Source organism: Suhomyces tanzawaensis (genome assembly GCF_001661415.1).
Source record: "Suhomyces tanzawaensis NRRL Y-17324 unplaced genomic scaffold CANTAscaffold_3, whole genome shotgun sequence".
NCBI lineage: Eukaryota > Fungi > Ascomycota > Pichiomycetes > Serinales > Debaryomycetaceae > Suhomyces > Suhomyces tanzawaensis.
In genome coordinates, this window is record NW_017963638.1 from 35,881 (window position 1) to 49,927 (window position 14,047).

The window sequence follows — 14,047 nt, forward strand, 5'->3', positions numbered from 1 at the left end:
TAGTCGTTGGCAATTGACATAGAAAAAGTATTCTAGAACACATTTTTATTACATATTCTCAGCAGAGCATAACCATACCTTGAAAATAAGTAAAGCTCATCAGAACCAGAAAGGCGTGGAACTTGGTCCTATCTCCGTACTCAACTGTGCAATGCTTTATTTTTCGTTAAATAATAAATAATTAAATAAGGTTACCAGTAAGATCTAATAAAAGACTAAACATAATATACGAATGCTAGGAGAACAATACGTGGATAGTCCTATGTAGATTCAATGATTCAATGAGGGGGCATAATTTACAAACTTCGCAGTCGGTATTGAAACTATTTAAATCACTTGCTCGGAGAATATAGGCTAATGTAGACAGTGAAAATTTTAGAGCTAATACTACAATTAGTTATTACCAGCTAGGAGAATACAAAGTGAGCTCTACTTCACACTTTTGAAGTATGATAGGGGTTCTAGGGGTCGTTTCTCATAACCTATATCTTTAAATAATAATTGTTCGTTCTCCTATAGCCGATAATTTAACTTTAGTACGCACAGACTTGTCACTTGTGAATAAGCCGGAAAATATTAGACCGATACACAAAATAATCTGATTGCATCTACACATATGCGGTACTAATAACCAAAATCTTGCTGGCCAGCGAATGGCATTTTTGTATTCTACCCAAATCAATATTTCCTTTGGTCACCATCAAAAATCCTTTTCGTTACGATGACTCACTTTTTTTAATAGTTCCAATCTTCGAATATCAAATGAATCGTTCAAGGTTCGGGAGAATTTCCGTTGCGAGCATAATTCATCCTTGTTTGGTAATAATGAAGATTGGGTCCAACAAAGCTATTATGAACTATCCAATTTTTCTACAATAGTTTCGATTTCGATATTGTTTATTAAGTTTGTAGGGCTTTATAAGATACTTAGTAAAATAAGATACAAAAATTGAGTGATTTTACCAATCATTCCATGTAAATCACTTCTTCTCTTCCTTATCCTTCTTTGGGGAAGAAGGCGAATACTCTGGAGAACCTGGGGAGTATTGAGGGGAGGTTGGTGAGTAAGATGGAGATGTTGGGGAGTAAGATGGGGAAGTTGGGGAGTAAGATGGTGAGGTTGGTGAGTAGGATGGAGAGGTTGGTGAATAAGATGGAGAGGTTGGGGAGTAAGATGGGGAGGTTGGGGAGTAAGATGGAGATGTTGGTGAGTATGATGGTGAGGTTGGTGAGTAGGAAGGTGAGGTTGGTGAATAAGATGGGGAGGTTGGGGAGTAAGATGGGGAAGTAGGGGAGTACGATGGGGAGGTTGGGGAGTATGATGGAGATGTTGGGGAGTATGATGGTGAGGTTGGGGAGTATGATGGGGAGGTTGGTGAATATGATGGTGAAGTTGGGGAGTACGATGGGGAGGTTGGGGAGTATGATGGGGAGGTTGGGGAGTATGATGGAGATGTTGGTGAATAAGATGGTGAAGTTGGTGAATAAGATGGTGAAGTTGGTGAGTATGATGGGGAAGTTGGTGAGTACGATGGGGAGGTTGGTGAGTATGAAGGTGAGGTACCACCATAGCCTGGCGACGTAGCTCCTCCAAAAGTGGGTGAGGTTGCTCCGTAACTGAATGGAGATGTTGGAGATGGAGAAGTAGGTTGACCACCGTAAGAAGTGAGACCTCCAGCACCATCTGAAGTAGGTGCAGTGTGGATTGGTGAGAATCCAGCACCCTCTTCAAATTGAATTTTATCATCTTCCATGTCATAATCTCTGTAAGGAGTAGCACCACCATCATCAGCATAATCATCACCGTTGGCAACAGCAATGTTTGAAGGAGCAGTTTGCAACATCTTGTCATCAACCATAACATCAAAAGCACCAGTTCCTAATGGTGCCATTTGACCCAACATGACGTTCTCAGAAATACCACGACAATCATCCAATTCAGCTGCAGAACCTGCTTCAAGCAAAATTTCAACAGTTTCTTCGAAAGAACAACGCATCAATGCACCAGTATCAGATCTGTTGATACCATGACGGGTAATAGCCATCAAGTGACCACGAGAAGTCATAACATCGACCAATAAAGCCATATGACGATAGTTAACATACGAACCATCGAAAGAAAGCACATTAAGAATTTCCTTAAACAAGGCGGAACGAGTGGCTTCAATACCTAATACTGAAAGAATTTCAATAAAGTTATTGGAGTAAGTACGGCTGGAGTCGACACCTGGAACTGCCATAACATCAGCCAAGTTAACACCGTCGGTTTCCAAAACCCATTCTTTACCTTGAGTATATTCACCAGTCTCATCAGGTGCAGTCACCTTATGTTGCATCATGAAAACCCTGGTAATACCTGGAATACCACGCAATGAGATGGACTCAAGCATGTGAGCTTCGATACGCTTCAAAATTTGATCTTCTTCGGCATCAGCATCTTCATCCAACGATTTAGGATCACGGACAACACGACAACGAATGATCAATTTGTCGGCTGTATCGTCAGACCAGATAACGAACAAATCTTCTCCGAAGTTTTCAGAAATCTTCTCGGCAACTTGAGCCATTGTCAATTGCTTATCCAACATCTTTGCACGATCCAATTCAAGACGAAGTAACCATGGAGATTGCTTTTCAATAGATTCTTCAACCTTTTCATCAGGAATGGCGAAGTAGGCCTCAACGGTATCGTAATCTTCATCGATAACAGTAGTTCTTGGATCTGGGTCATAGAAAATTTCAGTCGATGATGTGACGTTTTTCAAACTAGTGTGCTCGATAGCAGATTGGACAACCTTAGCCTTTTCAATGTCAGCAGCAATGTCAGTCTTCAAGTAGACGGTAAGAGCTGGAGTCTTAATGTTCTTTGCAACGTTAAGAATTTCCTTAAGACGAGGAACACCCAAAGTGACGTTCTTAGAAGAAACACCGGCATAATGGAAAGTGTTCAAAGTCATCTGGGTGGCAGGTTCACCAATAGATTGAGCAGCAATCACACCGACCATTTCACCAGGATGGACAATGGACTTCTGGAATTGAGCTTCAATTTCACCAACAACCCATTCAAAGGAAGATCTGTTCAACTTGAACTCTTCGATCACACGACGAGTAGCAAGTCTGGAACGAACCAAACACTGGAATAACAAAGTTGCATTAGCTTGTGCTTCTTTGTGTAATTCAGTTTCACCACGGATAACCCATAACTTGGTACAAAGCTCTTGGACACCGGTAATGATTTCATCCAAGCGCAAATCAGATGCCTTATGACGGCCACTTTGGAAAATCTGCTGAGCATTTTGAATAATACGACGCAAGTTAACTGGTAATGGCCAACTAAAGTCACCATTAGGAAAGCAAACATTTCTCAAGTAGGCACGATCCTCAAGCAATTGAGAGTACTCTTCATCCAAAACCTTTTGCAATTTGACGTCACCCTTGATCTCTTTACCAGATTCCAACAAAGAATCAGAGATTGTCTTCGATGGATCTAACAAGTCGATACGGTAACGACGTTCAAAGTTAGCATCTGAACCTGGAATGGTGTCAACGGATTGCTTTTCGACCTGGGTACCATCAATACCGTCTTCACCATAGACGAATTGAATAATATCACCCAAAGAGTTTCTAGTGGTACCATCATAGTGAACCATAATGTCCTCCAAGGCCTTGACCAAACGACGTTGAATGTAACCAGTTTCGGCTGTCTTGACAGCGGTATCAATAAGACCTTCTCTACCAGCCATAGCGTGGAAGAAGAACTCTTGAGGTGTCAAACCTCTCAAGTAAGAGTTTTCGACGAAGCCCTTAGATTCTGGAGAGTAATCATCCTTAGTGAAATGAGGTAACGAACGGTCAGCGAAACCGAAAGGAATTCTCTTACCTTCCACAATCTGTTGACCCACACAAGCAGACATTTGAGAAATATTAATAAAAGAACCCTTAGAACCTGAAACCACCATTTGCTTCACATTGTTCAAGTCTTTCAAATTCATTTCAGCGGAACGACCAGCAGTATCACGCGCTTGATTCAAAACACGAGAAACATTGTGCTCGAAGGATTCTCTTAATGTCATACCTGGTTCTGGCTCTAATTTGTTCTGTTGAGCAGCCAAAATGATCTCTTGCACCTTGTCCTTGGCTTCTTGAATAGTAGTGGTAACTGTGTTCATAGTACTTGAATCAGCAATGGTATCCCCAATACCAATAGAAAATCCATTGTGTAATAACCAGTAGTTAACAACCTTTTGAATTGCACTGAACAATTTGGCACAAACTTGTGGTCCTTTTTCTCTCATGACGGTGTGAATTAAACCACCACCGGTAGCACCGACGGTCTTTTTGTCAACCACACCAAACATGATTTCACCATCAACAATAAGCATACCGGTGTCAGTAGGACTCAATAAGTCTTTTCCTCCGTCGAATCTTTGCAAGTGAATACCCTTTGGAATAGCCATGGATAACAACTGCTTACCAGTCCATAAAGGCTTTGGCTTTATCACTGCTGGTGGAGGAATCACACCATCCCAGTTAGGGATCCAGTAACACATGTTCATGACTTGATCATATTCAATGAAAATATCACGCAAGGTCATCTTACGGACACCACACAAGGTATCTTGCACAATACCCATGACTGGTTTATTCGATTGAGGTGAAACAATCTGTAATGGAACTGCACAAATTTCTGATAATTCTGCTCTGGTTTCGGGGGACTGAGGAACGTGCAAGTTCATTTCATCACCATCGAAATCGGCATTATAAGGAGAAGTAACCGATAAGTTCAATCTGAAAGTGGAATAAGGCATAACCTTCACTCTGTGGGCCATCATAGACATTTTATGCAAAGATGGTTGACGGTTGAACAACACTGGATCATCGTCCATCAAATGACGTTCAACCTTCCAGCCGTATTGCAAAGCAATGTCACCTGCTCTTTTGTTATATCTTAAATCTATACGATCACCAGTATCTCTTATAACATATTTGGCACCTGGGTGTTCATTAGGACCGTTTCTGACATACTCAGTCAACTTATGAATATTGTAAGGGGTGACGACTTCAGGATATGATAAAGTTCTTGCAATAGAAATTGGGACACCAACTTGATCCAAGTCAAGATTGGGGTCACCTGAAATGACAGTACGAGCGGAGAAATCCACACGTTTACCCATCAAGTTACCTCTCAATCTACCTTCCTTACCCTTCAATCTAGCTCTAATGGACTTGATTGGACGACCAGTCTTTTGAAGAGCTTGTGGTTGACCTGCAATATCGTTATCCATATAAGTGGCGACGTGGAATTGAAGCAAAGCTTCAAACTCACTAATAACGTGCTGAGGAGAACCATCCATCTCCAATTTTTGGACATTAATATTGGCTTTAAGAACATCTGCTAACTTGAAAGTCAAATCATCTTCACCTCTGGCAGTATCGTTAAATGCAATAGAAGGTCTAACTGGTGGTGGTGGAACTGGCAAGACGGTGATCAACATCCATTCTGGTCTAGCATAGTCTTCGTTAAAACCCAATCTAAAACAGTCTTCAGAATTTATATGTTTCAAAACGTTTAAAATTTCGGAAGGAGTCAATAAACGACGTTCTGGTTGATCGTTTTCGTCAAAGTTTTTGTTGTGCTTCCAGGTACCCCATAATTTCAAACCATCTCTACGGATGGTGGGTTGCGTGTGACCACAGCCACCTCTTTTGGGGGTATCGGTATTTTCTTCTTCCGAGTTATCGGTTTCACAAACCATCTTGGTTTTACACACATTCCACACCGCATTGAATCTCTTTTTAGGGTCTCTAATCTTGATTGCCTGTGACATGGCTAAGTTGGTTTCATCCAACAACAATTTACCACAATGCATACACACACACTCACAAACTTTCTTGATCTTGGCAATGAAACCAATATGGAACACTGGTTTGGCCAACTCGATGTGACCGAAATGACCTGGGCATTCTGCCATGTCTTCTCCACAGGTTTGACACTTGAAATTACGGTCAATCGAACCCAATCTTGGATCATTCAAACCTCCCTCTCTTGGCTTTTTGGTGGCTTGATCCATGGTCTCGGGGTACTCGATTTTGGCCACCGATATGGCACGAACCTCCTCAGGGGATAACAACCCAAATTGAACCTAAATAGTTAGTAATTCGTCCAGACAAGTCATGGGGCTTCTGCTCGTTACTTACTTCCTTCACTGCACGGAGTGGTGCGCTGGAATAAGGAAATTGACGACTCATATTGATACAACTAATCAACGATTATATTTTTGGTTTTTTTTATAAAAATTTTACTTGTGAAATGAAACAGTTATGATACAATGAATGAAAATCTATCCCCGTTCAGATGGTGCTGGATTAACTGGGTGAACAATCAAATAAATGAGTGCTGATAAATTCTCGGGTTGGTTGATACTTGGGACTGATGGAAAAGTATCTGATGCTGGGGTTTCTCTAAACCTTTCCTAACTAAATAACTGTTGAAGCACACTACTTAGGACCCGTGACGTCTAGGAATGTTTAGGGATGGTAATCGGTGATGGATTGTAGGTAAGGATACCGATAAAGGGTGTTTTGATTGGGGATTGGATTTTTCAGCGTGAGTGGCGACGTGAAAAAAAGAGGAAAAAAGCGGACTGCAAATTACGCTGGGAGCGCCGCAAACCTGGTGGGGAGTGCGAGCGTAGCGTAACTGTGGGGCTGGTGCTTACGTAAATTGTGGAGTAGTACTTTCAGTGGGTGTAGTTGAAGTTGGGAGTTTCAATTAGTGGATGTCCTAGAAATTTGGGAATGCATACCAGTGGATTGAGTATATGGACTGAAAGTATTTTTGAAGGCATAATCAGTTGGTGGTGGGAACTTCCAGTGGTTGAATAGTGGTGTAGTAGCAGTTAGATGGTGAATTATATACTCTTACAGTAGTTGAATTGGAAGTACCAGTTAGTGGACTACTATACTTACAGCTGTATTTGAAAGGACCTCGATGGAGAAACCATATCCCCCAGCAGTATAACTGGTAATAAAATTGCCTTCGTGACAGATCGTAGTCTTAACTTCGTTGTATTTACTCACTTGATCTATGTATGAAGAGCCGATCAAGAGAAGAACTTGGACATGGCCTTCTTCTGCTTTTCGCGACGCACCTTGATGGTGTTCTTGACGTCCTTCAACCCCTGGAGAATGGCAGCGTCGTTGGGCTGGATTTCAAGCGCCTCCTCCAAGTTCTTTTGGGCGCTCTCTTCGTCCTTGGCAAGCAAGTAGCCCATTCCCTTACGGTAGAGGGCCTTGGCCTTGGATTTGTCGTCGATCTCCTCCACCTCCAATGCGCTGGACGCAGCCTTGATGGTGGCCTTGCCGTTCTTCAACTTCAACCCCACCAAGGCTGCGTTCAAGTAGCAGGCCAACTTGATGCTGTACAAAGTCGACAAGTCTTCCTTGGACAAGTCGTCAGGAAAGTACTCCTCCAAGAAGCCTGATGCCTTGTTGTACTTGGCCAACGATAACTCGAGCTTGCCTTCTTTCAACAATTTGGTTCCGATGTCCTTCAAGCTAGTCACGGCTGTGAACACGGATTGGGGGCTGTTCACGTCAATGGTGTCGTTGTCGCCCAAAACGTCCTCGTAGACATCGCCAGTGCCGTCGTCGACACCTGCGCTAGCTTCTGGGACGTAGTCACTTGGCAACTCACCACAGTCAGCAATGATCCACTCCTGGACAGGAGCATCGCTGGCACCCTTTTCGCATCTTTCCAACTGTCTCACAATAGACTTACCCTGTATCACTTCACCGAACACAACGTGCTTGGAGTTCAAATGGGGAGTAGGCACAGTGGTGATAAAGAACTGCGATCCGTTGGTATTTGGGCCAGCGTTGGCCATCGACAACAAGAATGGTTTGTCGTGAAGAAGCTTGAAGTTCTCATCTTCGAACTTCTCGCCATAGATGGACTCGCCACCAATCCCACTTCCGTGGGTGAAGTCTCCACCTTGACACATGAAGTCCTTGATCACACGATGGAACTTGGAGCCCTTGTAGTGGAGAGGCTTTCCAGACACATTGCTGGCGCCTTTTTCACCGGTACTTAACGCCCTGAAGTTTTCAGCGGTCTTTGGCACAACATCGTTGTACAATTCAAAGGCGATTCTACCCTTTGGCTCGCCATTGGCGGTTATATCGAAAAAGACTTTGGAGCGTGTAGCTGACATGGTATGAAGTATGGCGTTGTAATTGGTGCTTTCCTTTGCAAGTCTTATACTAATCGGCCAGGTAAGATTCTAGAAAGTGATCGAAGTTTTCCTGCATGTATTTTTTTGCAATAATGCGCCAGATTGGTAATTGTAGTTGGGGCCTTGGCCATGGCCATGGCCATTGGGCCCTGATACCGGCTGGTAGCGAGTAGTGAACGTGCTGATACTTGTGTTCTTTGGCTTTTAAGGCCAGATTAATTTGCCGTGAATTTATCAAAATTTTACAATTTATTGACAAATATCTCTTGTTAAGATCTAGATATGCGACAATATCAGGATTTCAAGTGAATAGATTTCAACACAACCTTGCAATATCCACTGGATCAGGAAAATTTCAGTACTTTTTACAGGTATCATAGAATTCACAGGGAACGAAAGTAGTATTTCTGGATAGGTTTGTTCGGATTCATGTTTTCCACCAAGAATAAACCTTACAGTGCTACCAATGCAATATCAGTGTGTTGACCAGGCGTTTTTTATGGGAATTCTTGTCGCTATTGCTCTCCCCAGTGTTGCTGACGAGAACAATATTTACACGATCTGTTAGATCCCTCGTATTGGTTCTAATATTTCTAGGCTATTATTGAGAAAGAATATATTCATATCAACTGTCCCTCGCTCCATTGTTCGGGCTACATTCTATCAAGTCGTCCTGATTTGGCATTCATTGCCAACCATTATATTACTACCTTGACCTCAGGCCTATATGGTCACTTATTATACACATACTAACTTCTTTCTCTGACCAAGTCAAAGTAGCTATGCTCCATAGCTTCCTTTGCGGTCAATCTTTCTTGATGGTCGTATCTCAATAACTTGTCAATGAAATCAAGGAAGTCCTTGGATACGAGATGCTTATTATTCTCATTGATGAATCTTTCCCATGGTCTTCTATTATAATATCCCAAATCTTCGTATTCTTCGCTCAACTTCAAGCTATACTTCTCAAGGTACTCGTTCAAGCTCGAGGATCCCAAAACTCTGACGATTTGAACCAATTGGTCAGTGTTGGATTTTCCATGGAAAAAAGGTTCCTTCATGAACACCATGGATGCCAACATACACCCGTATGACCACAAATCCAATGAATAGTCGTACAATCTGAAGTCCACTAACAATTCTGGACCCTTGAAATATCTGGATGCCACTCTCACGTTGTATTCGGTGCCGGGATGGTAGTATTCTGCCAAGCCCCAATCTATCAATCTCAAGGACTTCTTCTCGTGATCGATCATGACGTTGTGAGGCTTGACGTCTCTATGCATGATTCCCATGGAGTGGGAATAGTCTAAGGCCTTCAACAACTCGTACATGTAGTACCTGATGTCGTAGTCAGTGAATGTTGGGTACAAGGTTCTGAAGTCTATGTTGTCGATGTGTTCGAAAATCAACCCTGGGGTCTTGGACTGGGGCTCTCTGACGATGTCGAGCAACTCGATGATGTTGGGACCACCCACCAAGTTCTTCAAAATGGAGATTTCTCTCTTGATCTTCTTTCTCTTGACGGGCTTCAACACCTTGATAACCACCTTGTCTTTCTTGGCCAAGTCAATGCCCAAGAACACCTCGGAGTACTTGCCTCGTCCGAGCTTCTTGATGATTTCGTAGTTCTCCTGGGAGTTCCACTTGATGTTTATGTCGTCGTAGTCCCAGTAAACCTGTGGCTTGGTGGATAACACGTCGGTGTATACGCGAGCCACCGAGGACACCGAATGATGGTTGCTGGACATTTGTGGATGAGTTAAATGGATGAAGCAGTAAGCACTGATGAGAAGGACAAAGAAAACCAGAAAGATACGATGGACTGACCTAATCTTGACGAGCGGGAGTGATGCGACAGAAGGAGGAAAAAGAAGGAATTTCTGGGGGGTCGCTTAGGAAGAGAGTGGTACGGAGAAGAGAGGACGAAAGCAGGCTACCACGGATGAATGGTTGTTTGATGCTGCCACTAGACCCTCCGAATGATGTCTAGAAGATACGTCGCACACGCCCTCACCCTTAGTTGTGGACAAGAAAAATTTTCCCTACAAGTGTCACGTGACGGGCCATCGATGTGGAGCTATTTAGGATGGGTCTAGAGGTTCATCTTGCCGAAGCTGGACCCCAAGCGCCCCAATGGGTCGCTTGTCTCCCTCTCCTTCTTCCTGCGCGCGGCCACCTTGCTCTTGGAAGCGGCATCTGCCGCCTCCTGGAGCTTGGCTCTGTCCTCGTTCTTCTTGACCAACTTTCTGCCTCCTCCTTCCAACTCGTAGTTGTCCAAGAAGTCGTCAAGCATGGACTCAAGGTCATGTCTCTCGCTGCCCATGTCGAAGTGCTGGTACTCCTCTGGCTCTTCGTCCTCCTCGAACTTCTTGGCCAATTGCTCGTATCTGTCGTCCAAAAGAGTCAATCCCTCGCTTCTGAACAACGCAGAAGACGTCATCGAAAACGACGAGGTGTCTGTCATCGCACCCTTCTTCTTTCTCAATTTGTTCTTGGATTTCTTCGACTTGCCAGTCTGGCTGAAGCTGGGCAACTCGGCGACCACGTCATCCTCTTCCTCCTCCTCGTTGTCCGAGTCCCACTCGTTGGTCTTATTCTTGGTGGCATGCTTGAACTTCATGAAGTCGTCTTGCCAGTTGGTATTTATGAGCTTGACATCGGTGGTGTCGAGTTCTGCGGGGGCCTCGCCTTCGTTGTAGGGCAACTCAGCCTCCTCGTATTGCTCCTCGTAGTTGTCGGAGTTGTACTTCTCGTTGTACTCATCTTCGTAGTTATCCATGTCCCATTCATCGTAGTCATTGTCGTATTCTGATCCGTAGTAGTCCTCGTCTTCCTCGTCGATCTCTCCCGATTGCAACAAGTCGGCAAACACATCGTCCCCCTCCTCTGCAGCATCGTTGTCTATGTATGCTTCATCCTCCAAAGCCTCCAACACCTCTCTTAATCTAGGGTCCATGTCTGGGTTGAACCCTTTGAGCTGACTAGGAATGTTCTCCAACTCGTCGAGCTTGATCTTTCTCTTCTCTTTGGATGGCAATTGGTCACGAAAGAGGTCCTCGATGTTTCCCACCTTCTTCTTTTCTTCCTTCTTGTTGGCCTCTATGAACACACCATCTTCGCTCTCTCCAATTGGCCTCAAATGCTGCATGTAATCGTATTTGGAGTCATCGAAATAGATTCCGTACTGAGCAGCCAATCCTTCATTTTCTCGGATGGCCTTGACTTCTTCTGGAGCAAGTTTCTGAGCTAACTCTTGTGTAGAGTATATCTTCTTGGTGAGAGGGGGGGCCTGGCCCTGCTTGGACTTGGAGGGTGCAGGCACAAGCACGTGGGTGGAAGCGTCGTTGTCATAGTACAAAGCATCGTCGTGGGCTCTGTGGACCACGCTGAACGTCTGGGCGTTCTTCTTGTTGAATTTTCTAGGCATGGTGATGATGGTCTGTAGTAGAATTTTTTTTTGCGATGATTGCAGCCGTTGGGGGAGTGCATACAGGAAATCTTTATCTATGGAATGGTAAAAAATGCCATCATGAATATTGTATCGTATTTTGCTATAGCTCCACCTCGTGTCTTTTCCTTCCTGGATCAGCTTTACCCAATGGATTTGTAGTTATTTAATATATAAATTGTACTACTGTTAATGATGGGGCCTTTGGAGCAGTAATTGCAGTGGAGGACGGACATTTGAACGTGTAAGCGCAGTCTTTATATCTGAAATATTTCTCCAATGATAATAATTCCTTTTACTCCTCTACCAACTACAGTATTCTGAATTTAAATGTTAGTATTTGATAATCTCCAAGATGTTAATATTTTTTAACTTCTGTCTGCAGAAGTCCATTTACCGCTACAATTATCCAGTGGAATTGGAATTTGGATATGACCTCACAGATTTGCACAGTATTGAAGCAGAATAAATTCACCAAGTGTGCCAACTATTCCAGCACGATTAATGCTGGCTACAGAACTTCGGACGTATTGTATGTTGAGTATATGCGTTATGTATCGATTCTAACACTTTTCAGTGGGTATGTGAGCACTCATAGGGCTCTAACATTTTTCATCAATTAGATCCCCTTTTATGCCCCAATTCGCAGACATCTATCCACCTGTCTAATGGTCATGTCTACCGTGAGAGTCTATCATGATCTGTCTCCAGTTACTGCGAACGATAGCCACCAACTCGGCCACAGCCAAGAAGAAGACACCAGCAATCAAACCGAACCACAAACCCCTCAACTCGAACTTGCCGTAGAAGGCCAATGCGTATCCAACGGGCAATGCAATGGCGTAGTAGGAGATCAAGTTCAAAATGGACCCAATTCTTTGTCTTCCCTGTCCACGCAACACACCGGCTCCTAAGACGTTGTAGGAGTCGCAGAGTTGGTTGATGGCCAGCAAGATCAAAATGACGTTGGAAACCTTAAGCACCTCTTCAGAAGAGGTGAACAATCTGCCGAGAGCGTGTCTGCCGAAGAAGACAAGCGAGAAGTTGGTTAAGGCAGAGATGGTTCCGAAGATGTAAGAGAGTCTGGTGACCAACTTGGCACCCTCGACGTCTTGCTTTCCGACGTGGTGGCCGATTCTGGTACTGATGGACACGGCAATGGCGAAGGGCAATTGGAAGGTGAGCGAGCCGACATTCGAGGCGATGGACTGGGCAGCCAAGGCCTCAGTACCGAAGGAAGCAGCGAAAATGGTCAAAACTTCGAATGCTAAGTATTCGGCTTCGACCATGATGACACCAGGAATAGCCAACTTCAACATGGGCGACCAGTTGCTGCAGGCCTTTTGTAAGTCCAAGCCTCCCCAGCACTTCTTGCCGTCGATGAAGAGGACGTAGCACAACATCAAGATGGAGGTAAGCCAGAAAATGATGGAAATGGCGATTGGAGCACCAATGAATCCTAAGCCGTAGACAGGGTGCCACACCAACAACCAGTTGATGGTCAAGTTCAAGGGAGCAATCACCAACAACACGTAGGTACCTGCGTTGAAGATGTGCTGAGCTTGCAAGAATCTCTTACCAGTTTCGAAGAACAAGAGGCCTGGAGCTCCAAAACTGGAGATTCTCAAGAATGTCTGGGTCATGGCCACCAACTCGGCGTCAGGGATGACAAAGCCCAAGAGGAAGCCCGAGAACCACCAGATGAAAAACAATGGGAAAATGGTGATGGCCAAGATCATCATAGAACATCTCTGGAAGTACAATCCCACGTTCTCGATTCTGCCTGAACCATACGCCTGGGAGCACAACGAGTCCAAACTGGTGGCCATACCTTGGTAGACAGCCAAACCAGTGATATTGAATGTACACACGCCTAGCGACGCTGCTGCCAACTCCTTGGGGCCAAGTTTGCCTGCAGCATAGATGGAGGTCACTGAGAGCAAATACTGCAAGAAAAAGGTTGCAACCAACGGGATGGACGACTTGGTGATGAACACGAACTCGGACTTGACCGAGACCTGGTACTTGCCACCCTGGGTCAAGTCCTGGTTCAAGGAGTCATAGTTCTCGTAGTCGACAGCCCCTGTCAACAAGGGTTCTTCTGCGTTCATGATGGGTAGCGATAGACGAATAGGCGGGAGGAGATGGGGTTATAACTGGTGGGAATCTGGCGGAATTGCCTGGCGGTTATCTCAATGCGGAATGAGTTCGCGGATGCGCGCCCGATTGGGGCCGTTGAACAGTCTCACGCTATCTTAGTGCCGAGCTGGTAGTGCTTATGCTATCTAAAGGTAGTCCCGAGACTGGGAGCGTGCAATTAGTATGCAATGTCCAATTAATGCTATGTAGAGTCCACCATGGT

At 44.4% G+C, this 14,047-nt stretch overlaps 5 protein-coding genes across 5 annotated transcripts; all 5 read right to left on the reverse strand.

Moving 5' to 3' along the window:
- Nucleotides 1–937: 937 nt before the first annotated feature.
- RPO21 (DNA-directed RNA polymerase II subunit RPB1) lies at nt 938–6,676 on the reverse strand. The gene is made up of 4 exons (XM_020206575.1): nt 6,199–6,676; nt 1,707–6,143; nt 1,456–1,629; nt 938–1,140 (listed from the first exon to the last, which is right to left on the reverse strand). The coding sequence occupies exons 1-4, from the start codon at nt 6,247–6,249 to the stop codon at nt 997–999; spliced, it is 4,806 nt and encodes a 1,601-aa protein (XP_020064664.1). The 5' UTR covers nt 6,250–6,676; the 3' UTR covers nt 938–996.
- Nucleotides 6,677–7,103: 427 nt separating this feature from the next.
- On the reverse strand, nt 7,104–8,213 carry CPR6 (peptidylprolyl isomerase; the record flags this gene model as incomplete). Its single annotated transcript, XM_020209674.1, has 1 exon — nt 7,104–8,213. One exon carries the CDS (start codon nt 8,211–8,213, stop codon nt 7,104–7,106), a length of 1,110 nt encoding a protein of 369 aa, XP_020064665.1.
- Nucleotides 8,214–8,983: 770 nt separating this feature from the next.
- On the reverse strand, nt 8,984–9,985 carry CKA1 (casein kinase 2 catalytic subunit; the record flags this gene model as incomplete). The annotated part of the gene is made up of 1 exon (XM_020209717.1): nt 8,984–9,985. One exon carries the CDS (start codon nt 9,983–9,985, stop codon nt 8,984–8,986), a length of 1,002 nt encoding a protein of 333 aa, XP_020064666.1.
- A 344-nt stretch (nt 9,986–10,329) lies between these two features.
- On the reverse strand, nt 10,330–11,664 carry LTV1 (Ltv1p; the record flags this gene model as incomplete). Its single annotated transcript, XM_020211538.1, has 1 exon — nt 10,330–11,664. The coding sequence occupies one exon, from the start codon at nt 11,662–11,664 to the stop codon at nt 10,330–10,332; it is 1,335 nt and encodes a 444-aa protein (XP_020064667.1).
- Nucleotides 11,665–12,231: 567 nt separating this feature from the next.
- On the reverse strand, nt 12,232–13,801 carry CANTADRAFT_25512 (uncharacterized protein). Its single transcript, XM_020207446.1, has one exon. The coding sequence runs from the start codon at nt 13,794–13,796 to the stop codon at nt 12,351–12,353; it is 1,446 nt and encodes a 481-aa protein (XP_020064668.1). The 5' UTR covers nt 13,797–13,801; the 3' UTR covers nt 12,232–12,350.
- Between the last annotated feature and the right edge of the window lie 246 nt (nt 13,802–14,047).